Genomic DNA, 22,488 nt, shown 5'->3' with positions numbered 1-22,488 from the left:
TGTGTGTGTGTGTGTGTGTGTGTGTGTGTGTGTGTGTGTGTGTGTGTGTGTGTGTGAGAGAGAGCTGAGATCTTTAGTCAGCAGGCTGTTAAAATGACATTCACACACTTTTCCCATCAGCTTTGATACAATTGTTTTCATAGTATTCCGATTAAAATCCTTCATACGTCAATCAGCAGTTTCCCAGTTTGTTTGTTGTTGTTGTTTGTTTGTTTTTTGTCTCCATACATGTCTGCAGATATCTCCATGAAAATGGAACAGCTGTCTTTACAGTATGACAAGCCTTTTTTTTTTTTACATTCTTCAGGACCATATTCGGCATTGGTCTCGTGATTCTGCTCGTGAGCGTGACGTGGCTGCAATGAAAGCAGAGGAAGACGATGTGGAATAATCTCACAAAAAGCCTGCCCGTATTTTTTTAAAATAAACTCCAAAACATAAATCACACACTGTTGTTTTGAAGACGTTTTTGTTTTAGCTTTGTTTGTTTGTTTTTGTAATAAAACACACTCATGTTTATCGTCAACAGCGTTTCCTAGACATTTACGTCACATATCGCGTCACGTTTCAGTGGAAGCACGAGGGGATTTCAGTGGATTTCTCCGCGTGGATCAAGCTGTGGGATATCTGCTGTGCCTGACATGTGTCCGTGACTGCAGGGGACGAGGCCGTAAATGGTGTCTGGGATCCAAGTCGGTTTAGAGCGTTTCGTTTCCTGGTCATGGAAGGTCTAGAACCGGTTACCGATTATTTAAGGGAAGTGAACGGACACTTGAATGAACTTCAGAGCTCCGGTGAAGGATGCTCTCCTTGCCGTAAGAGCACCCGTTGTTTGATCCCGCCGGTGTACTGGAATGAGCTGCTACAGCTTGTTAAACTGGCAGGACCGGTGGTAAGACGCATTATTGAGGCACTGAAAAATTATTTATTCCCAACAGTAAAGATGAAATTTTAAAAACCTGCTTCATTTTAAGCTAGTTCTGACCTGAGTGCAACTCCTGTAACAGTCTCGCAAATAAGACCTTTCCAATCTGGTTATGAAATGAAAAGTCAACACTCGGACATAAAGTCTTATTTTTTATTTTTTTTGCTTACTGAATGTTAAATCTTTTATAGCCTTCTGACATTCAGGCCTGAGTTACAACATGCTGCATACTGTTTAATGCTTTGATTCCACATAGCTGTATTAAAAATCAGCATTATAACTAGACTGTTGCACGTTTTACTAATTGAATGTGTTAAATCTGTTTATCAGAAAGTGGCAGGATCCTGCACGACAGAAGATAAAACACTAAAAATAGAAACTTTAACAAAATAATTTAAATTAAGTTAAATATCTCAATAAGAGACAAAGTGATGAAAATTATAAAATTCAAAAAGGTATATATATAAAAAAAAAAATACACATGCCTGCTTATTTCCCCTTAAATGATGCCACATTTCTGGGTGGTGCCCATCAAAAACTTAACAGCTTATTCTGCTATTGACTCGTGTTTTGAGTTTCTGGTACTCTAGATGCTGACAATCGGGTGCCTGATTGAAGCCTGATTGGCAGCAGCTGTGAGGGGACAGTTGGTGTCTGCTCCAAGCCGGCCATGTTTGACTGATCTGGATAGGACCTGTGCCTTGAAGGGCAAATTCAAGCTGGTGGTCTGCAGAATCAGGTTGCAGAATTATTTAGAGTGAGCCCTAGTACCATCTCCAATATAACGGGGAATGGTATAAGAACGGTCATAGCGAAGCATTGCGACAATAAAGAAAAGATCCACTGAACACATTTCTTTGCTTTTTATGCAGTTTATTTATTGTAGTGGTTTACACATTACAGGCTAAAAGCCTAACAGGCTAAAGAGACACAAATCTGCCCTCTTTGGTGACCTGTTGTGAACAAGTTAGGAAAGTAAAAAAAAAAAAAAAAAAAAAAAAAAATTAAACATCAGTCTGAAAATTGATAGTTTTTCAAGTTTCAGGCCAGCAGCATCAGCATGTTATTTTTCATATGTAAAAATGTATAACACTGTTTTAAAACACACACTTGGTCATTTAAACACTAACCATAAACAAACACACTTGTACAGTCATACTTGCGTACTTTATTGAAGCACAGAAAGAAAATTTCATGTCACAACATTTTAACAGTTCTAAATTAAATTCTTGGCTCAAATAATCTTGGTTTGTCCTTACGTCGGTATTAAATGATGAATTTGACTTCTGGTGCCTTCCTAGAAGCCTGATCTGTGCGTTTAAAAATATATGATGTTAAAAAAGACGGCAAGAAGTTTAGAAGCGAGTATATCATGAGCTATTTCTGACTAATGAAAATTCTAATGAAACAGTTCTTCCTTATTTATTTATTTATTTATGATCTGCTGGATAATAATGATGCGTTTGATTTTGTTTTCCCAGCTCATTTCTCAGCTGATGGTCTACATGATCAGTACAGTCAGTATGGTGTTCTGTGGTCACATGGGGAGAACTGAGCTTGCAGGAGTGTCACTAGCAGCTGCGGTAAGGAGACGCACGTGAGGCGTACATCAGCTCTTTTCTGTCGCTGCCTTCTGTAAGTCTTCATTTGGATTCTGAACACATGCTTTTTTAAATGAATGTATCTATTTATTTGCAGGTGGTTAACGTCAGTGGTATTTCTGTTGGCACTGGTTTATCAGCAACTTGTGATACCCTGATATCTCAGGTTGGGGCCTATGTTTTTTAAACAACTTAACAAGGAGATTGTGGTATCAAGTTTGTTTTCCTGAACTGTTACTTTGTCATGTGATCAGTAAGTCTTTGTCTGAATGTTTCATGCAGACGTATGGGAGCGGTAACTTGAAGCGAGTCGGTGTGATTCTCCAGAGGGGAGTTCTGATTCTGCTGCTGGCCTGTTTCCCCTGCTGGGCCGTCCTCATCAACACTGAGCCCCTCTTACTCGCAGTGGAACAGAGTCCGGAGGTCGCCAGGTAAGTTCAACAGGAACAGCTAGAGCAGAATTAGACAAATTCATAATTATCATCTGTAAATGCACAATATATACTTTAAGTCAAAATCTGCACTACAGTAGAAGTAAAGCAGATGTGGTAGATCAAAAGATTTGCGACATTAATGTGCAGCTGACAAATCTGCAGCAACTCTGCAGGTCTTGCATGTCAAAATGTCTGAGAAATGTTTCAAGCACCTTTTTGAATTTAGGCCATAAAGAATCAAATCAGTTTTGTAGGCAAAGAGCACTTGTAATCACACCTGCATTGTAGATATGTAGTTTTTTCACACATTGTGTTTGTCTCTCTGGCCTGAAGTCTCGCCCAGATGTATGTGAAAATCTTCATGCCTGCTCTCCCGGTGAGTTTGATGCATTCAGTTTTCCCTCATGATCCTGTGTGTGAACGCACAAGCTAATGGTGGAAGCTATCAGTAAAATCAGAGAATGTCTAAAAGGGAGAACACCCACTCTGAGCACTTCCTGTTTCGTAAGGGACACTTGCGAAATCATCCAAAATGAACCGGGCCTTAGGGAGGTGAACCACAAAAATGGAACTCTATTTTTTTTAAATGAGCTGTCTCAACGATCCACACAAGATTTGCCTTACTGTTGAACCCATGACATACATGAAACAAACGTAAAATAAAATATGTCAACAATATTAGTCAAACAGGACATAAGTTGCAGTTTACTGATCTTATATCACCTCCTTGATTGTATGTATCAGTTTTAAAATTTTAATAGCTATCCAATTAAAGTTTTTAAACACATTACAAAGTAACAATATACAAAGTTCTTAGAAACAATAGTTACAATCGGCAATCATACAAGAATCAACAGATGTGTTCAAAGACAAAAAAATGTTCAAACTTTTTGTCTGTTTTCTATCTCCAGGCTGCTTTTATGTACCAACTGCTTGGGAAGTATCTACAAAATCAGGTCCAGTATCCTAACATAAGACATGTATGACATTCATGACATGTAACAAAGTTAAGTTTAAATGGAAAACGTTTTGCTCTTCGTTACAGGGAATTATGTGGCCTCAGGTTATAACTGGAGCAATTGGAAATGTCTTCAATGTTGTCATCAACTACGTCTTCCTCTATCCCCTGGAGCTGGGTGTTGCGTGAGTTTTTTTTTTGTTTGTTTTTTGTTTTAATCACTTTTGAATGATAAGTGGTTAGAAGGGTGCAGATATGTGTCTTTAAGTGTTTCACGGGAATGGTGTGTTAAAGCTTTAAAACAAAAACAAAAAAACAATTATTTAGTGATTTAGATTTTGAACCTGAGAGTCCATCACATAGTTCCAGTGGCACATCTGGACATTTCTTAGATTAGCAAAGACAGTGAAGTATAACTGTGCTCAAAACTGTAAACCTATTGATTCTGATAGATCCCTGACTTTTACTCAGGTATACTTACAGTATAGAATCCTTCCAGTTGATCTAATCTGGCAAAACCATAAAATCATAAAAAAAAAAAAAATGTGCAGGAGAAGAAAAAACTCAAAGCAATTATGAAATGTTATTTTAAGACTGTCTAATTTAACTGCTTTTGTGGACGCTTTGTACATGTTTTAATCTTGATATTTTCCATTCATACTGTGTCGTTATATTTCTTAATAAGTGCCTACTTCTATTTTTGGTCACTTCTTCTGCTCATGGTACTACTGAAGTGGATCTGCAGCAGCCAATGCCATGTCACAGTATTTGCTGGCTTTGTTCCTATGTGCTTACATCTGCTGGAAGGGTCTACACAAAGCCACATGGGGAGGTCAGTTTTCTTGACCACAGCGTGATCTTCGAGTGAATGTTTAAAAAGCTGGCCGTCTTTTAATGGTGTTTGTTTTGTTTTTTTCTTCAAACTTCTGCTGCAGGTTGGACGCTTGACTGTCTGCAAGAGTGGGGTCTCTTCATCAAGCTGGCTATTCCCAGTATGCTCATGATTTGCTTGTCCTGGTGGATATTTGAAATCGGAGGATTCCTGGCTGGTGTGATAAGTGAGGTTGAGCTGGGAGCTCAGTCCATAGCATACCAACTCTGCATTGTAGCTTATATGGTAACTTTTTTTCATTTTTACCTTTCCTGTTTTTGGAGAGACTATTTCATCCATCCATTTATTTTCTATTGTTTTCATGAAACAGTGAAATTAATAACCTTAATAACCCCATTAATAACCTTTTAAATTAATCTTAGCTATAAAAATGCTTTAAAATATCTTAATAATCCTTCATAAGAACATATTTTATAAAAAGATTATAACAAAAAAATCTTTGTATAATCTATACTTGAGAAGAAGGACTTTGATCCCTTTAAGCATGACCACCATACAACTCTGTATTCCTGATGAATAAAGGACAATGAATGTGGGATTGTAAAATCAGTGACTGTTCACCTGCTGCATGGTTTACTTCCAGTTTGTGCAGCACACTGCACATGCTCATCAATGCTCACCACTCCAAGGGAACATTGTTGGATTATATGCAATGCAGCGCTGCAGCCCAGGAAAACTACCAGCCTTATTGGCAGTTTCCTTCTGTTCTTCTAATGAAGTTGGCAGTAGTTGCTTTGGTTTCTTTGTGTGTTTCTTCATGTGTGTGTGTGTTTGTGTTGTCTTCATCCTAATGGCAGTTTTATTTGAGCTTGTGCAAGTTTACACTACAACAAATCAGACTGGCTCTAGCATCTCTTGTTGTTTTCGTCTGTTTCTAATCTTTGTGCTAAGATAACGAGCTTCTAGCTCTACTTTTGAACTTATCATACCAATGTGGTAGTGGTGCCATGTCCCTTTAAACTAACTTTAATGAGATCATTTATTTTCATGAAATTCAATACTTCACATTATCACTGTGTAAATACATATCTTTTCACAGAGCCCACTGGGATTCTCTGTTGCTGCCAGTGTGAGAGTTGGAAATGCTCTTGGTGCAGGAAATCCAAAGCAGGCCGTGCTATCGTGCAAAGTCTCTATCATCTGTGCATGTAAGAAACGAGTAATCTTAAAAAGAAATAATTGAAAGCAAACGGCTGGTTACATGTGTTATCAACACGTATGCAAACAGTCCCTGAAAACACAGGTCGTGTCTTCACCTTCTCTCTTTGAAATTTCTACATGTGAGCTGTTCTCTCACGCTGTGCATTTTACTTTGTTTGTGCACCACAGTGGCAGTTGCCTGTTTGGTTGGGGCTTTCATCATCTCTACCAAGAACGTCATTGGCTACATTTTCACCTCCGAGCAGTGAGTGCACTCACAGACACACACTCAGTTTTACTTTGTTGCAGACACGTGGATGTCTAGCTGAGTCTGTGATGTTACACAAGTCCATTCAGACTATTATACATTATCTGTGGTCATCGTCTTCATGTTGATGCACAACGGTGATCTGTGACTGTTTAATGTTTAGCAGGTAGGTCCCTTTAACAAATCCTTCAGTTTATAGTTAGTGTTCATCCTGTGAGGCACCCAGACCCAGACTTCAAATACAGTGATGTGAAAACGTTTTTGCCTCCTTCCTCATTTCCTATTCTTTTTGTATATTTGTCACACTTAAATATCTCAGCTCATCAAACAAATTTAAGTGGTAGACAAAGATAACACAAACACAAAATGCAGTTTCTAAATGATGGTGTTTATTAAGGGGGAAAAATCCAAACCTACATGGCACTAAGTGGAAAAATTAATTGCCCTCTCCTGTTATAGCATAAATTAACTGTGGTGTATCACATCTTTGGTTTAATTCCTCTAGCAACACCCAGGCCTGATTACTCTCACACCTACTCTCAATCAAGAGATCACTTAAATACGACCTGCCTGACAAAGTGGCAGATATCTAAGGAAATTCAGGAACAAATGAGAAACAAAGCAACTGAGATCTCTCAGTCTGAAATAGGCTATGAAGCCATTTCTGAAGCTGTGGGACTCCAGAGAACCACAGTGAGAGCCCTTATACATAAATGGCAAAAACATGGCACATTGGTGAACCTTTCCAGGAGTGGCCGGCCAACCAAAATTATCCCAAGAGCCCAGCAAAAAGTGTGGTGGCACAAAACACTAAATCTTCCTAATGTGTGAAGCACGGTGGAGGTGCTATTATGCTTCGAGGCTTGTTCTCTCGGGGGCCAGAGGCCTTTTAAACAATTCCAACTTAATTAAAAGCAGATTTATAGGAGAATGTGACAGGGGTGAAGCATGAGCTGAATATTGTAAAGATGATGGCAAGATGATGACTGAAAGCATATAGGGGTTTTTGAAAATCCAAGTCAGTGCTGATTTTAACCCAACTGAAGCCAATCCTGTGGCATTCCCCGAAAATGGCTGTTTAATTATAACAATTATTTATAAACTGGGAGACTTGACACAGTAGCCATCCTTGCAATTGTGGAAATCATACAAGTGGTTCAAGTAAATGTCTGTAACTAGTTTTGAGATTCTTGCTCCAAAGGGAGATTCAACAATTTACTAAATGAAAGAGATCAGTTGCTTTTATGAGCAGTGTGAGTGGTTACTCGGTATATTCAATAAACACTCGAGACTGTCTATTTTTGGTTTTTTCAAATTGCCTTTATCATTAAGTACCTGGGCTCAACCATGAATAACTGGACCTTAGACGAAGATTGGACAATTTCAAGGAATCAAGGAAGGAAAACTAACACTTAATAATAAACTATATTGCCACTTTTTTTATTATGTTTAATGTTATGGTCTTACTAAATAATTAAGTCAAGCAGCTGAAGCACGCTCAATAAACTCCGCAGTGAGGAATAACAATGTCAGGTTCAAATGCAGTTTGACTGCTGCAGTTGAACTTGTTCCTTTTATTGGTTTGCTGACTAGAGATAGATGTTACATTGAAAGCATGAATATCAATTTAAAGTATGTTTCTAAAAACCCTTTTAAAGGTCTTATTTCTATATCTTTATAGAGACATCATTCAGAGGGTTGCTGATGTCATGCTTATATTTGGATTCATGCACATCTGTGATGCCATTGCGGTGAGAAATCATGCAGAATAACCATTCACAAAGCACGTGAGACATCCGCATGACCAGTGTTTGATACTTGCAGGGCGTGGCTGCAGGTGTTCTTAGAGGTGTGGGGAAACAGCTGATTGGTGCTTTGTGTAATTTTGTTGCATTCTACTTCATTGGCTTCCCCATTGGTGTGTCCCTGATGTTCGCAGCAAACATGGGGATTGTAGGTAAAACCAAACTGTGTGTGTGTGTGTGTGTGTTACTGTCTCAGAGGATTTGTTTAGAAGCTTTCAGGAACTTTTTTTTTTTTGATCGGTGACAGGACTTTGGACAGGACTTGTCATTTGCCTCTTACTTCAGATGATATTTTACGTCACTTTTTTGTGCAAACTTGATTGGAAAAAGGCTTCAGAAGATGTGAGTAGCTACATCAGTTGCTTTAAGTTTAAAGCTTTCTTATTTGAAGCTAAAATGTACAATCAGTGTCTTTGATGTCTGTGATCAGGCTCTTGTGAGAGCAGGGGTTCACATCACAAAGGAAAATGCAACAGCTGAGCTGGAACACTCAGGTAAGAACTGGTAATAAGAAACAGTCTTGCTTTGAGGCTCGCATGAACGTTTTGGGTTAATCTCAAATACTCTCTCTTTCTAACTGCCCCAAACCTCTAGATTCACATCAGAGTCAGGCCCAGGTCAGTGGAGCTGAGTCTGCGTGTTTGAGTGCTGAGGGAGGAAACACAGACCCAACTGTAGCCAGTTCAGGCAGTAGAGCCTTCACCACCACCACAGTGGGAGATGTTCTGTCTGTACCACAGTTGGCTGTATGGCGTGGTTTGGCATTAATAATCATGATCATCATCCTTCTTGCTGGAATAATCATCAGTCACTTTCTAATGAAGCTGTTAAAATGATGGATTTTTGAGTGTCATAGGGCTGCTCATCAGCTTGACCATACTGAGAATCTACTCCAGTCTTCAGCTCTGTGCAGCTTCCAGAAACTCTTTGATTTCCTGGTCTGCAGCCCTCTCATATTTTCTTTACTGCACACCAAAAGAGCGGATGCTAACGTCAGGCCAAATTCACATTTAGAATTTCTTGTATCAGGTATCAAAACCCAAAGACTGTATACAAAAGATGGATGATGCTTTCAGGTCTGAAATGTGATACCTAAAGTGTCTTACATGTGCATTCTCTATAACAGACAGCAGCAAGCAATTCTTCTGCTTGTTCTGCTTGCCCCAGTAAACATTTTCTCACCTGTGGCTCTGTCACAGGTGTTACATCTTATTAAATACAACATCATGTTCACTTAGGAAATTATGGTCCCATTAGCATCGCAAAGGAAAAAGGCAGTTATGCACTTCACTGTATGAGTATACAGTCTCACTTGGTTTCTTAGTGAGTCACCACTCAGTCCTTCTGTCAGTTTTCAAAACACGAAGATTGCAAAGGCTAAAATGTGAAGCTCTGAGTAACTTGTTTACTATCCAACAAGGGGCATCCAGCATCCAATTTTAGTATGCAGTCTATGAGGAAATCTGCTGAGTGAGTGAGTGAGTGAGTTAACTATTAATTGTAAGCAAATGGAAAATGTGTATTTTCTGGGTGGAAACAAGGAACTTAAACGTCCACCAGTAACATTTTATGCCAGCATTTTTCACGAGAACAAACATTTCACTGCACAATGTCTTCTTATATCTTCCTTTTGCTTCAAAAGACCATACTATGGACTTTTTTTTTTTTTAAATAGATGTATCAGAGAGATCTTTATTTTCATGATCGGTTTAGGCTTTAAACGAATAGATGAAGGTCTGTTTAGTCAGTGTTGAGACTTTGCTGAACAAATACATTTTTGAGTCATCTGCCATTCTTTTCTATTTCCTCTGTTGTTTTGATGTTTTTTGAGTTCCTTCTGTTGGAAATCTGAAAATAAAGAGTTTACTGTTTAATAGTGAAGCATTAAACAATCACAAACTTGTAGCCATACTGGGTGGCTTTTAAGTGTGAGCGTGTATGAATAAATAACTCCTGAACAAAAAGAGGCTTTTCATGAAGCAAGCTTCAAAAAGTTGGCTTATGTAGGGAAATTCCACATTAACAGCAGCTCCATAAAACCCATTTAGAAATGACTGTAGGTCATCAGTCTCATCTCTGGGACAAACAGAGGTCTCATCAATTCACAATAAAGAAACCTGATCCTGTTGATCAGTAGCAATGAGCTCAGCCACCCGTGGAAATGACTTCTGTCCCACTCAACCCCCCTCTTGGTTCAGTCATTTTCGCCAGTTTCCAGATCATCTGTCATGAATGACCGTGTTCCCTTTCTGCATAATCACTGTTAAAAAGTAACTTGTTGCACAGACTGTCACGTAGTCAGGCCCAGACACATTATGTATGATTTGCATTTTGAGCTCTGTTTCATAACTATGACCATTTGTTGGAAATGTCATTTAAACATATACCATGCAGTGAAAAATTTCCCCCTTCCTGAGATCTTTTTCTTTTAATTTTTGCATATGTAAAAGGTTTAGGATTATCAAACAAATTTTAATATTGACAAAGCTCATCCAAGTAAGTACAAACTACAGTTTTTAGAAGATCTTATTTATTAAGGTGAAAAACAACTTTCCAAATATACATGGTCCTATGTCAAAAAGCGACTTTCCCCCTTTGCTAAATCATGAATTAAGTGTGACTGACTGCATTTTTTTTTTTTTTTGCAAGCTGATTTTAATTCCTCCACAGTGACGTGAATAACTCATTGCCAGTTCTTTACTACGGCGACTGTAGACCGCTGGAACAGCTGTGGCTCGCAGACACAGTGTGTGCCAAACTGCGGTTTATGTGTAACAGTTTGTGTTTGGTGAAATTTGCTGAGCAGTTTCAGACACTACATTTGAAGTTAGCTGCCCCTTGCTTACTTTGTACTTCTGTAGCACCAGCTACATGATGAAACGGCTCCATTAACTGAAGGTGCTCACTTTAACCACCAGCTGTAAAGACTATCCTTGTGGAAATGCTGTGTCAGTCCAGCAGGTACTTTTTTAATCATGAAGGAAAGCTCTTACTGCGGGCCACTCTAATTTAGGTGACTTTCCCATGATAAGTCTAGTTAAACCAGATTAATTTCTTAAACTAAACCTCTTACTGGTAGATAATCTTTATCAACATTATAAAACACCCTGTAATTGTATTCCTAGACTAAGACGTATTCAGGTGTAGTGAACATGAGACGTAGAAGATCGAAATGACTCACGCCGAAATAAATACATTAAAAATCTGTACATAAATTTAAAAAAAAAACCTTTAATTTGACCAATATTTTACAATTAATCTACATATAGTATACTGTTAGTTTTTTTGTTTATTTACCCATTATTTAGTTATCATTTATCAATATTTCCAGTCTTTTCTCTCTATGTTAATATTTATGGAAGTCCTGCACCACTTGCATAACCTTGTTCAGAGTCATTTTCAAGAGTTAAAAACATAGATTGTATATAAAAGAGGAATGTTGTGATATTACCATCTTATAGCCACAGATACCTCCTAAGTGCTAAGTAATATACAAATAATGCACAGCCTCTTGGGCAGGCGAACAACACACTGTATTATTATTATTTATCACGCCATTCTGATAAAATTGTTTAAAAGGCACCAACAACACAAACACAGGAGTGAGGATAGGTCAGAGGGAGAAACCAGGCCACCTACAGCTATCTGTGTCTGTGCGCCTGTCAAACAAAGCAGCCATGCTGCTATGTGTAGCACCTTCCTACTCAGCTGACCCAAACACACACGTTCATATATTGCTTTTATCTATACCTAAGGACTTTCTTACAATTTCACACACACACACCCAGGAAAATACTGGATATACCATTTTTGATAGCGTTGGACAGATAATGGCGCCATCCTGCACCTACAGAAGAAATGGTGAAATATTCACAGATGCTCTGTGAATGGCAACAAAAACCATTACACAGAGGTTTTTAGTAGTTTCTCCAGGCTTGTGTGTCTGAAGCGTTATTCTGTGACCCAACATTGTCACAGATCTGAAATGGTAGAAAAGTTATCATCATGTGGTCAGCAGCCTGATGACTTCAAATTTTCAAGAAATAAAACTATATGGTTTCTTTATGCATCCTAAAGTACAAAGATGGGATATCAAATACTGTAACATACAGACTCTGAAAAGAATCACTGAAATGTAACTAAACAACAGTTATTGCTATTAAAAGCATATCTGTATTATATCCTACATTTATTTCTCCTAGAAAAGCGCATGGGTCTGAATCCCCCTGAGGTCCAGGGTCAGATTACCTTCTTTCTCTTGTCCTCTTGGTCACCATCTGTTTCTGCCTGTCAGACACACACACACACACACACACACACACACTCGGGGGTCAGTACCCAAGGATCCTGCAAGACAACCTGCTCAACCACCTGAACCAAAGTTGCCCAGATGCAAAACAATCCAGCATCGCAAACAGACTCTGCAGACAGTCTGACCTGCAAAAACTATTAATTTTCAAAATTTTTTCTGATGAAAGTATGTTAATGTATATTAGTTTGAGGACCGAACTTTATGCAAGTCAGTGTGAGGAAGACTGTTCTGTTTTTTTGCACCCATACTTCTACTGTTATGAAATTATTGTCCACCTAGATTTTTTTTATCTTTTTTCCAATTACTGAACTAAAATAAAAATTGTTTGTTTGGTTTCTCTTCCTTCCCCATAGATTAGACAGAGAGTGTTAAACACACACTTAGCGGGTCTGTCGCCGTGCTGTGGCACGCGCTATTTACAAGTGTAAACACTCCCAAACTTCCCAGCAGCAGTATACACATGCACGAGGACACTCCTCAACTTACAGCGCGTGTCTGGCCCCTCCTCATCGTGATCCCGTTATCAAAACATCAGCCTCTACTAGATACAGTAGCTGCTGAGAGCGAAGCAGTGACAGAAAGCAGTCCGGCTGTTTGCAGAGAACACCTGGATCTGTTCAATTATGGACGCTTCGGTAAAAACAGCAGGAAAATGCACAGAGGCAGCGAGGGGGGATTTAAAGGAAGGTGAAGTGGCACAGAGCTCCCGCGGCTGTTGCCAGAAATGTGTCCCTGGATTCATTCCGACAGTTTACCGCAATGAGCTTGTGCAACTTTTCAAACTAGCGGGACCAGTGGTAAGACTGTGTGGACACAACTGAATAGCTATATTTAACTGTAGTGGTGTTTTTATTCGGACATTATTTGGCATCCCTGTTTGTCGCTCTCTGTGTGATGTTACTGACAGGAAGAGCTGATTTACTACAGACGTTGTGCCATGTGTCAGTAAACTTGGGACTCGTTATTAAGACTGTGTTATATCTCGTCCCGTTTGTTTAAACTAAACAAACCCGGGACTGTAGGACCGAGCTGTTTATATCTGTTTAGTTGCTTAGACAGGTTTGTGTTAGGTTTTGTATTGTTGGTTGTCATTTATGCTTAGAAATATTTAACCATGTATGCTTAGAGGTGTATAATTAATTGTGTAGTGATAGGTTGTGTGATCTTTAACAGGCTGCAGAGGCTTGGTATGTATTCCACACTAGAATGCACACCCACATCCTGGGAGCACGAGAGAGGTCGTACCTTCTCTTATTGTTTTATGGTAGGATTAACGTAGCTACGTCTGTTCTAGTCTAAGTGCTTTTTGTTTAGATGAGCTGCAGGAGTTCCTCACCGTGTTATCTAGGGTGAACCATCTAGGGTGAGGGGGGGGGCTACTGTTAGATTTGTATTGTTGATTGTCATTTATGCTTAGAAATATTTACTTATATATGCTTAGAGTTTTGTAATTAGTTGTAGATTGGTAGAGGTTTTGATCCTTGATAGTCTGCAAACTTTGTGTGTATTAGACAGCACTTTGGGAGCATGAGAGGTCATACCGTGTCTTATTATTTTATGGTAGGATTAACGTAGTCACACACACACACACACACACACACACACACACACACACACACACACACACACACAGGCAAGGTACTCTTTGTGTGTATGTAGACGTCATATGTTAATGAACTTATGCATATTCATGTAACCTCAATAAAAGAACAGTGGTACGGGAGAACGGACGAGAGCAACTGGGGTCAAGCGAAGGAACGGTGCCTGTCCGGTTCTCTCCCGTGCACGAGAAACATGAAGAAGCTTGCCTACTTGTGTCTTGCTTTGCAGTGTAATTATATTGCCTTCAACGTTCCAGCGGATGGGTTCAAGCTGCAAACCTATCAGCTACCCTCTTCCCGTGTCAAGGATGTTTGCCTTTGTGCTTTCATGTATATGACCCTTTGATCAGCAGTACCACACACACACACACACACAGTATTCTTTGTTCACATGTATACCTATGTAAGATGCTATATGTTAATGACCCTATGCATATTCATGTAACCACAATAAAAGGAGTGCTATGGGGAGCCTGGCTGAGAGTCTGATGGAGGTCAAGTGGTGGGACGACACTTGGCTCTAGGCAGGTCTCCCTCATGCATGAGTAAACCAGAGAACTTTGGTGCCTTGTGTCTTGCTTTGCTGTGTAATTATATTGTCTTCAACGTTCCAGCGAATAGGTTCAAGCTACAAACCTATCAGTTTGGCATCATGTTTATTTAATTTTAGATGCATTAATTGTGTTTTTATGGCTTATTTGGATTATATGTCAAATTAGTCCAGATTTTGCTTAAAGCTCAACAACATACATTTGCTTCAATATTTCTTAAATGTTTAACATCCTTAAGTTACTAAATGTTTTAACCATATTCATTACTTATTTATTTTTCCTTTAAATGTATTTCTAAATACAACACAGAGTCAGTATCTCCTCTTCTGTACTTCAGGTCATTTCCCAGTTCATGATTTTCATGATCGGTTTTGTCAGCACGGTGTTCTGTGGTCACCTGGGGAAAACTGAACTTGCAGCTGTAGCATTATCAATTGCGGTGAGCAGACATTTCAGTGCCTTTGTTGTTGAACTGTAAATATGCATCATTTTTTACCCCACTTTATGCATGTTGTGTTTCGTTTGCAGGTAGTTAACGTCACTGGTATTTCCATTGGCACCGGTTTGTCATTAACTTGTGATACCCTCATATCTCAGGTAGGGTCCTCACCAGAGCTTTCACTTTATTTGTGTAACCAAGACAAACACAAGCAGCACAGCTGGGTTCCCAGGTTCTCCTGGAATGCCCTTTTAAACATCTCAACACTGAGCTTTTGTGTGGAGTTATTTTTCTATGATCAGTCATACCCTTGTTCTTTGGTGGGATTCTGTGTTTTCCAACTTTTCTCACCCGAGCGTCTGTCTACCTGTTTCACGCAGACGTATGGGAGCGGTAACTTGAAGCGTGTGGGTGTGATTCTCCAGAGGGGAGTTCTGATTCTGCTGCTGGCCTGTTTCCCTTGTTGGGCCATCCTCATCAACACTGAGCCTCTCCTACTTGCTGTCAAACAGAGTCCAGAGGTCGCCAGGTGAGCTGTTATTAACCAGCAATAACAGACGCGTGGATGTTGTGACACTGCTGAGCATGTGTCTGTCTCACTCTTAAAGAAACACAAATTATGCAAAATGCCAAGCACTGTTAGTTTGTGCAAAACAATGCAGTAATCTAAAAGCACATTATACCTGCAGTGGCAGTGAACAGTTAACTGAGCACTGGAAAATTCAGACGTTTTCCTGAACAAAGATTTTAGCTAAAGCCAAAAAGAAAAAGAACTGTGGTACCAGCTGTGTAAAAATATTTTTAAACCAGTTTTGTTCATTTGTTGAAGTATCATAGACTAGAAATGTCTGTTTAACTGCTAAATCCTCCACTTTCTTCACCACCGTTGTTCAGTTTTTAATCTGAACTGTCAGTGTGCTGGTTCTTACTGTTTACTGTTCACTGACTTTTTTCTAAACATAACACAAATATGTGAATTCAGTAATGCAAAGGCATGAATTTTTCATTCAGGAGAACAAATTATGACCTCTTCACACAGATTATGGAAATATTTAACTTTGTACTTGCAGGGCTTTAAAATTAAACTCAGGAAAACAGCAATTTGCATGTCAGCTGTTAAAGTCACTCAGCTTTCTATGCAAGTGAGTTTAGGGTTCATCATTACTAACCTGTGAGGAATAACTGGTTAGATTTGTGTACTGGTTTACAGCCCAGCAGCGTCTCAGACTACATGCTATGTTAACATGCCAGTGACATGTCTCGACTTTTGGGTAAAGTTGCAAAAAACGTAATTGACATCACGAGACCTGAGATGCATTTTCAGTTTGTCTAAACTATTTGGGATTAGTTGGATCTGATAAGTTCAAAAATGAAGCATCATCATTGGTCACACAGGGTTTATTTTACAGCATAACACAATGAAGTCACTGTTGTTTACCAAAGTAGGAAACAGTAATGTGCAGAATGAAGTAAAAGAACAAGAAAAATACAATGTGCCCATAATTTATGTGCAGTCACCATCAACAGTGTTGCAGGCTTACTTTGTCTTTTCATTTCCACATGAAGCCTTTCCCAGCTCTATGTGAAGATCTTCATGCCTGCTCTGCCGGTGAGTTTGATTTGACAGAGTTTTGAAAGGTGTTAAATAACCAATTTCAGCACAGCTAAAAGATCTGTTAGATCTCTGTTCCAGATGCAAAGTTCTTAACAGTTTAATAGATTTACACATGGTTAGGTTTGTGCGGTCTTTCATGTTTGACGCCTGCTGATCTTGGTTGATGACGACTTTTTCTCCAGAAGCAGCTTAACGTTTTAGGTTGTTATTACAATGTATTAACATCAAACACTCATTATTCCCAGAGGATTCAGTTCAAGCCATCCGTAAATTTTCTTCCACTTGTTCAAATCAGGGTTGCAGGGGCACTGGAACCTATCCCAGCTGTCACAGGTCTAGAGGCAGGGTACAACCTGCACAGTGTATAGCAGGGCTAATGAAGAGACACGAACCATTCACGAACACATTTATATCTCCAGCCAATTTAAAAATCACCAGTTAACCTAATATGCATGTCTCTGGACTGTGGGAGGAAGCTGGAATTCCCAAAGAGTACCCACAGGCACAGGGACAACATACAAGCCTTGCCTAGATTCAAAGGACCTTAGCTAACTGTCCAAATTCTTAGCTCAGTTCATTTTTTTAGCAGCTCCAATTCACAACAGTCACATTAAGGCACTTATATTGCAGAAAATCAGAAAGCAATCCCACAAACTCTGGGACAGAGTAGACAAGGGTTAATGACATTCAGTGGAGGCATATAAATGCAATGAATCTGTAGTAACTGTAACTTATTGTCATTTGACATGTTTCTCAGCTTTGGCTGTTTATTATCTTCAGTAAAAAGTGTTAGCGTGCTGATTAACCTAAGATCCGATCATGTGCTCAAATTTGTTCTTCACTTCTGTCAATGAGTCTCTTATCATTTAATGTTTGCTTTCTTCAGGCTGCTTTCATGTACCAGCTGCAGGGGAGGTATCTTCAAAATCAGGTGCTTGAACGTGCATATGGCCCAACATTACCTTAATAGTTGGCTGTGCATTTAAAACATTAACATGAATGTTATGTGTATTTTGTGCTTTGGTGTACAGGGAATTATATGTCCTCAAGTTATAACTGGAGCAATTGGAAATGTCTTTAACGCAATATTCAACTACGTCCTCATCCATCAGCTGGATTTGGGTGTTGCGTAAGTTTTCCTCCATCATTCCTGTGACATCATTGGTTGAATGTAACTCTAAATTCAGTCAAAGAAAACTAATGTGTTTTAAATTCTTTATTTAATGATTCAGTGAATTTAACACAGATTGCACGATAGATTAAATGACTAAAAAGTCAAATAAAACTTACATTACCTTCTAATTTTAGTTTGGGTAGCTCTGTTGATAGCGTTTCATTTGATTGTCACTTTAAATATGTGGCATTAAATGTTTATTTTTTACGGTGTTTTTGTCTTTAAGTGGATCAGCAGCAGCCAATGCCATCTCTCAGTATTTGCTGGCAGCAGTCTTATTCATTTACATGTACTTGAGAGGTCTGCATAAGGCTACATGGGCAGGTCAGTCATTTTACTTCTACAGGGAATCTTGAACTTGCTGAAATGTTTTTATTTTGCTGTGTCATTCGTGACAGTTACTATTCTTTAACAGGAGGGTTTCAATAAACTTTAAGACATCTCTGTAATAGTTAAAACGTGTGGGATTTAAATAACATTTCATGGTAAGGTCAAATATATGTAAATCCTTCATTGGTAATTGTTGATCCTAGGCCTATCATAAAATTATAATTTAAACCAATAGTTTGAAAGATGACATATAGAGTCACTCTGACCCACAGGTTGGTCCCTTGACTGTCTCCAGGAGTGGGGACCCTTTGTCCAGCTGGCTGTCCCCAGCATGCTCATGCTCTGTCTGGAGTGGTGGATGTTTGAAGTGGGAGGATTCCTGGCCGGTGTGATCAGTGAGGCCGAGTTGGGAGCTCAGTCAATAACCTACGAGCTGTCCATTCTAGCATACATGGTAACTCCACTCAGTTTTGCTTGCATGTTGACTTGGCGTTACATTTTGGAATTACACATGGACTTTTTCCATAGATTCCACTAGGGTTTGCTAGTGCTGCCAGCGTACGGGTTGGGAATGCACTTGGTGCAGGAAACATCGAGCAGGCCAAGCTGTCAAGCAAAGTCCCCATCATCTGTGCATGTAAGAACCGACGTATTATTGTCTGTGTTACATAAATGGAAAGCACTAAAAATACTGATAACTGAGCAGTAGCAGCTCTAGTTTCATTTCATATTGAGCCTCATGAATAGAAAATTTTGAATAAAATATTGTTAAATAAGCATATGAAGCATAAATGTAATAAAATATAAATCCATCCGTCCTGCCACCTCCTTAACAGCTTATCCAATACCATATTGTTGATGGGAGCTTATCCCATCATTAGCTAACCTAGCATGGATGTCTTTGGACTGTGGAAGGAAGCTGTACCGAGCTATAAACCATGCAGGAAGGTACTTCACAGCAAAACGGTCATGGGTTTAAATCCACTGGCTGCCTGTGTCCTCTTGACCCATCAGAGTAAATCAATAAAAATGTAATCTAATAAACCTGGCTGCTGTATTTAAAGTGCTTTCTGTGTTCTTGTCATCGCTTTTTCCTTCAATATTAAAATTGAATGATTTTAAAAGAGTGTAATGCATTTTATTCTGGTTTCTTTTTCTCGTTGCAGTCATAATAGCGTGCTTTGTCAGCGCTATTTTCTGTGCCTGTAAAAATGTAATTGGATACATTTTTACTTCAGAGCTGTAAGTATAATTTCTGACCTTTAACCTCTACTCTAGGACGAGTTTCTCCGTTACTTATTTTGGTATTCTTGTATAGGTCACATCAGGTTGTTTTATGTGGCTGCTTGAACTGTTGAATGTTAAGTAAGGCTTTAACTTTCATGCTGACTCACAGACACATACGGGTGCCAAATTAAAAAAAAACAGTTACGCTTGTTATTCATCCCTTTGTCCCAGTGTCCATTTCATTAACTGAAACAAGACTGGTTTACATTGTTGATTAGATAAAAACGAACACAATAATCAAATAATTTCATGTTACATGGAGCTCATTGCATTGAAGGTCGTTTTTCAAGTTTGTGTATGCTTCATGGTGTTTGACTGTATTTTAACTGCACATATTTTTTTAGTGATATTTTGCAGAGGGTTTCTGACATCATGTTGGTGTTTGGTTTCTTGCATCTTGGTGATGCAATTGCGGTAAGAAATGATTTTACAGCAGTGATCAACATTTTAGGCTAATACTGAAAAATATAAAATGTGATTCAGAGAAATCTGTGTTTGTGTTTACAGGGCGTGACTGGAGGAGTTGTCAGAGGTGTAGGAAAGCAGTCGGTTGGTGCTCTGTGTAACCTGATCGGGTACTACTTTATTGGCTTACCCACTGGCGTGTCCCTGATGTTTGCAGCCGAAATGGGAGTTGTAGGTGAGGGTGGCAGAGCAGTGAAGTCATTCCAAGTTCTTTTATTTTCCTTCACAGTAAATTAATGTGACATATTCAAGATAAGAGAAAATATTATTTGCTGTTGTTGTCATCTTTCGGTGATTATTTACAGTTTTACACAAAATCATGAAATACAAAATGCTCAGAATTACAATTACATAGAAAAATAAATACATTAGATGTAAAGAAAAAAAAGTACTAATAGGAAAAATTAAATCTTTAACCTTTTAAATGAAACATTTTAGACAGTATTCTTTATCTAATCTTACCTTAAATTGTCTTTCATTAAAATGATGCATATACTGCTGACGCTATGCGAAAGCGACAATCACCGCATGTTAAGTCTTTCAGGTTATGCTGTATTGGGAACAAATGTGTGCAGCAGTCAGAAATTAAATGTACCTCCGGCCTGACAAGCAGGCAACCCATTAAAACTCTTCTTCTTCTGTTTTTTCTGCTGTAGGATTTTGGGCAGGCCTTACGGTTTGCGTGTTCGTGCAGTCGATCTTTTTCATCACATTTTTGTGCAAACTCAATTGGAAGAAGGCTGCTGAAGAGGTGCACACCTGCATCTATTGACAGTTTATCACACTTTCACTTATCAAAGCATGTCATTGACTGTTGTGTCTGATCAGGCTGAAGTGCGAGCGGGAGTCCGCGTCAAAGAAGAAAAAGACACGATCAAGATGGAAAATAGAGGTGAGTGGGCAAACTGGCTGAAACATCCCATTATTACAGTGTCTTATTCATACTTCTCTTTCCAAACCCTAGACTCTAATCTCATCCAGACCCCAATCAGTACTATTGCATCCAGTGGTGAGAGCGCCGAGGTGGACCACGTATTGATGGAGATGCAAATACCAGAAGAGAGTCAAACCACCAACACCACTACAGTGGGAGATGTTCTGTCAGTGTCACAGCTGGTGTTACGGCGCGGCCTGGCGATACTCATCATGATCCTCATCCTCGCTGCTGGAGTCATTACCAACACCGTCCTCACTCCACTGCTGAAATGATGCAAAGTTGACAGTTGGACAAAAAGCACAAAGTTTATCTAAGTAATACAAATGCACCTTCTTTTGTGGGAGGGTTACTTACACTGTTGATTCAACAGAGGAACAGCTGTGTGCAGTCTGTGCCCCGTCTTACAGTGTCCGGCCACAGAGATGAATTCAATAAGATGAAAAGGGCGGAATATGTAGTAAACAAAGGACAACTTTATTAAGGCCTTTAATGAAAATGTGTGTAAAATGAGGCCACTGTTTGATAATGATAATCAGTTTGATGATATTTTTACAGTCAATTTGTAACATACAGAACCTGCAAATAATTTAATGCACATTTTATGAAGCGTCCAGTCCTCTCATTTCATTTTATATTTTGCTGTAATACCATTCACACTGTAGCAGTATGTAGCAACTTTAAAGATATTGTTTGCATACTGATAAACCTGTGTATCCTTGCTTGCAACTGTTGGAGCAGTCCACCTCTTTCCTTCATGTACATCTTAGGCAGGGTTAAGACAAGGAAACACAAAAGCACGCTCTCTTCACTGGGACTAGGCCTGCTCTTGTAGGCAAAAAGAAAGCACTGTGCATCTTTACACACTATATAACTTTTTTCTGCTGACCTTTGTCCAGTGTTGGTGCAGGACAGTGAGATCCAGGCCACATTTCAGTTTGAGAACAGAATATAACAGAACAAAAAACTTTTATTGTAGGGTGGAACTGGTTCCAGATTGGGCACTTGGTCTGTTTTGGTGGAAGGAAGATACTGATGTTTTAATACTAAAGTAACATTCTTTACAGTCTGTATTTTCAGAATAAAACTATGACTGTGGTATGAAAAGTGGGACGTCTTCCAGTAATGATTTATAGAAATATTGTTTAACTGTACTCGTTTTGTCAATAAAAGGTCGAAGTTACTTGACCAAAACAGAACTCCAGTGACAGTTTTGTTTGTTTTTTAGTTGAGGGTTCGTGCATGAACCTTGGGGTTATTGTTGTATATACAGTGTTGGGAAGGTTACTTTTAAAATGTATTCCATTACAGAATGCATGCCCCAAAATGTATTCTGTAACGTATTCCGTTACGTTACTCAATGACAGTAACGTATTCTGAATACTTTGGATTACTTAATATATTATCATGCTTTTTACAACTACATGAATGTACTATTGCTGTGTGATTTATTACTATTACTGAAGGTCCACGGCTCCGAACTGTAGTAAAGGGAGCTCTGACTACTACGGCGGGGTCCCTGTCGGCTCGTAGCTGAAAAATAGCTTTACTTTGTTGTGTGGGTCAACTTTTCTTGCGAGAAACAGAGAGAGGCGTTGAAAGACTGACTCAAAATAGTGGACTTTAGGCCTTGTAGTTATCAATCGGATCAAACTACCTGCGTCCAGACAAATCAAAGCAGCCATACCTCTAACTTGAGTATCCCTGAGAATGGGGTTTCAAAAGTTCATGCAGTTGTTATCAGAGTGGAAACTATC

General features: G+C 39.0%; 1 protein-coding gene across 2 annotated transcripts; it reads left to right on the top strand.

Annotated features, from left to right (window-relative positions):
- The first annotated feature begins 546 nt into the window (after positions 1–546).
- On the top strand, positions 547–21,920 carry LOC308395147 (multidrug and toxin extrusion protein 1-like). 2 transcript variants are annotated; one of them, XM_080879845.1, is made up of 27 exons: positions 547–892; positions 2,407–2,508; positions 2,624–2,692; positions 2,809–2,957; positions 3,294–3,336; positions 3,872–3,916; positions 4,006–4,103; positions 4,653–4,750; positions 4,854–5,035; positions 5,850–5,958; positions 6,140–6,215; positions 7,900–7,969; positions 14,825–14,926; positions 15,016–15,084; positions 15,307–15,455; positions 16,493–16,535; positions 17,428–17,472; positions 17,573–17,670; positions 17,942–18,039; positions 18,318–18,499; positions 18,574–18,682; positions 19,212–19,287; positions 19,677–19,746; positions 19,840–19,972; positions 20,454–20,548; positions 20,626–20,689; positions 20,762–21,920. In XM_080879845.1, the coding sequence occupies exons 1-27, from the start codon at positions 722–724 to the stop codon at positions 21,004–21,006; spliced, it is 2,790 nt and encodes a 929-aa protein (XP_080735971.1). In that variant the 5' UTR covers positions 547–721; the 3' UTR covers positions 21,007–21,920. The 2 variants fall into 2 exon arrangements, with proteins under 2 accessions (XP_080735971.1, XP_080735972.1); XM_080879846.1 differs by lacking the exon at positions 547–892 and adding an exon at positions 903–1,664.
- The last annotated feature ends 568 nt before the right edge of the window (positions 21,921–22,488 follow it).

The sequence above is a fragment of the Rhamphochromis sp. 'chilingali' genome, assembly GCF_963969265.1.
Source record: "Rhamphochromis sp. 'chilingali' genome assembly, chromosome: 4".
Lineage (NCBI taxonomy): Eukaryota > Metazoa > Chordata > Actinopteri > Cichliformes > Cichlidae > Rhamphochromis > Rhamphochromis sp. 'chilingali'.
Note: the sequence above shows the minus strand (reverse complement) of the source record. Positions and strands in the feature narration are given on the sequence as shown.

Coding starts and splice junctions, on each gene's coding strand:
- LOC308395147 (XM_080879845.1), top strand. CDS start 722: ATGGAAGGTCTAGAACCGGTTACCGATTATTTAAGGGAAGTGAACGGA. Junction 5,959..6,139: donor AGTCTCTATCATCTGTGCAT/GTAAGAAACGAG, acceptor TGTGCACCACAG/TGGCAGTTGCCTGTTTGGTT. Junction 17,473..17,572: donor GGAGGTATCTTCAAAATCAG/GTGCTTGAACGT, acceptor TTTGGTGTACAG/GGAATTATATGTCCTCAAGT.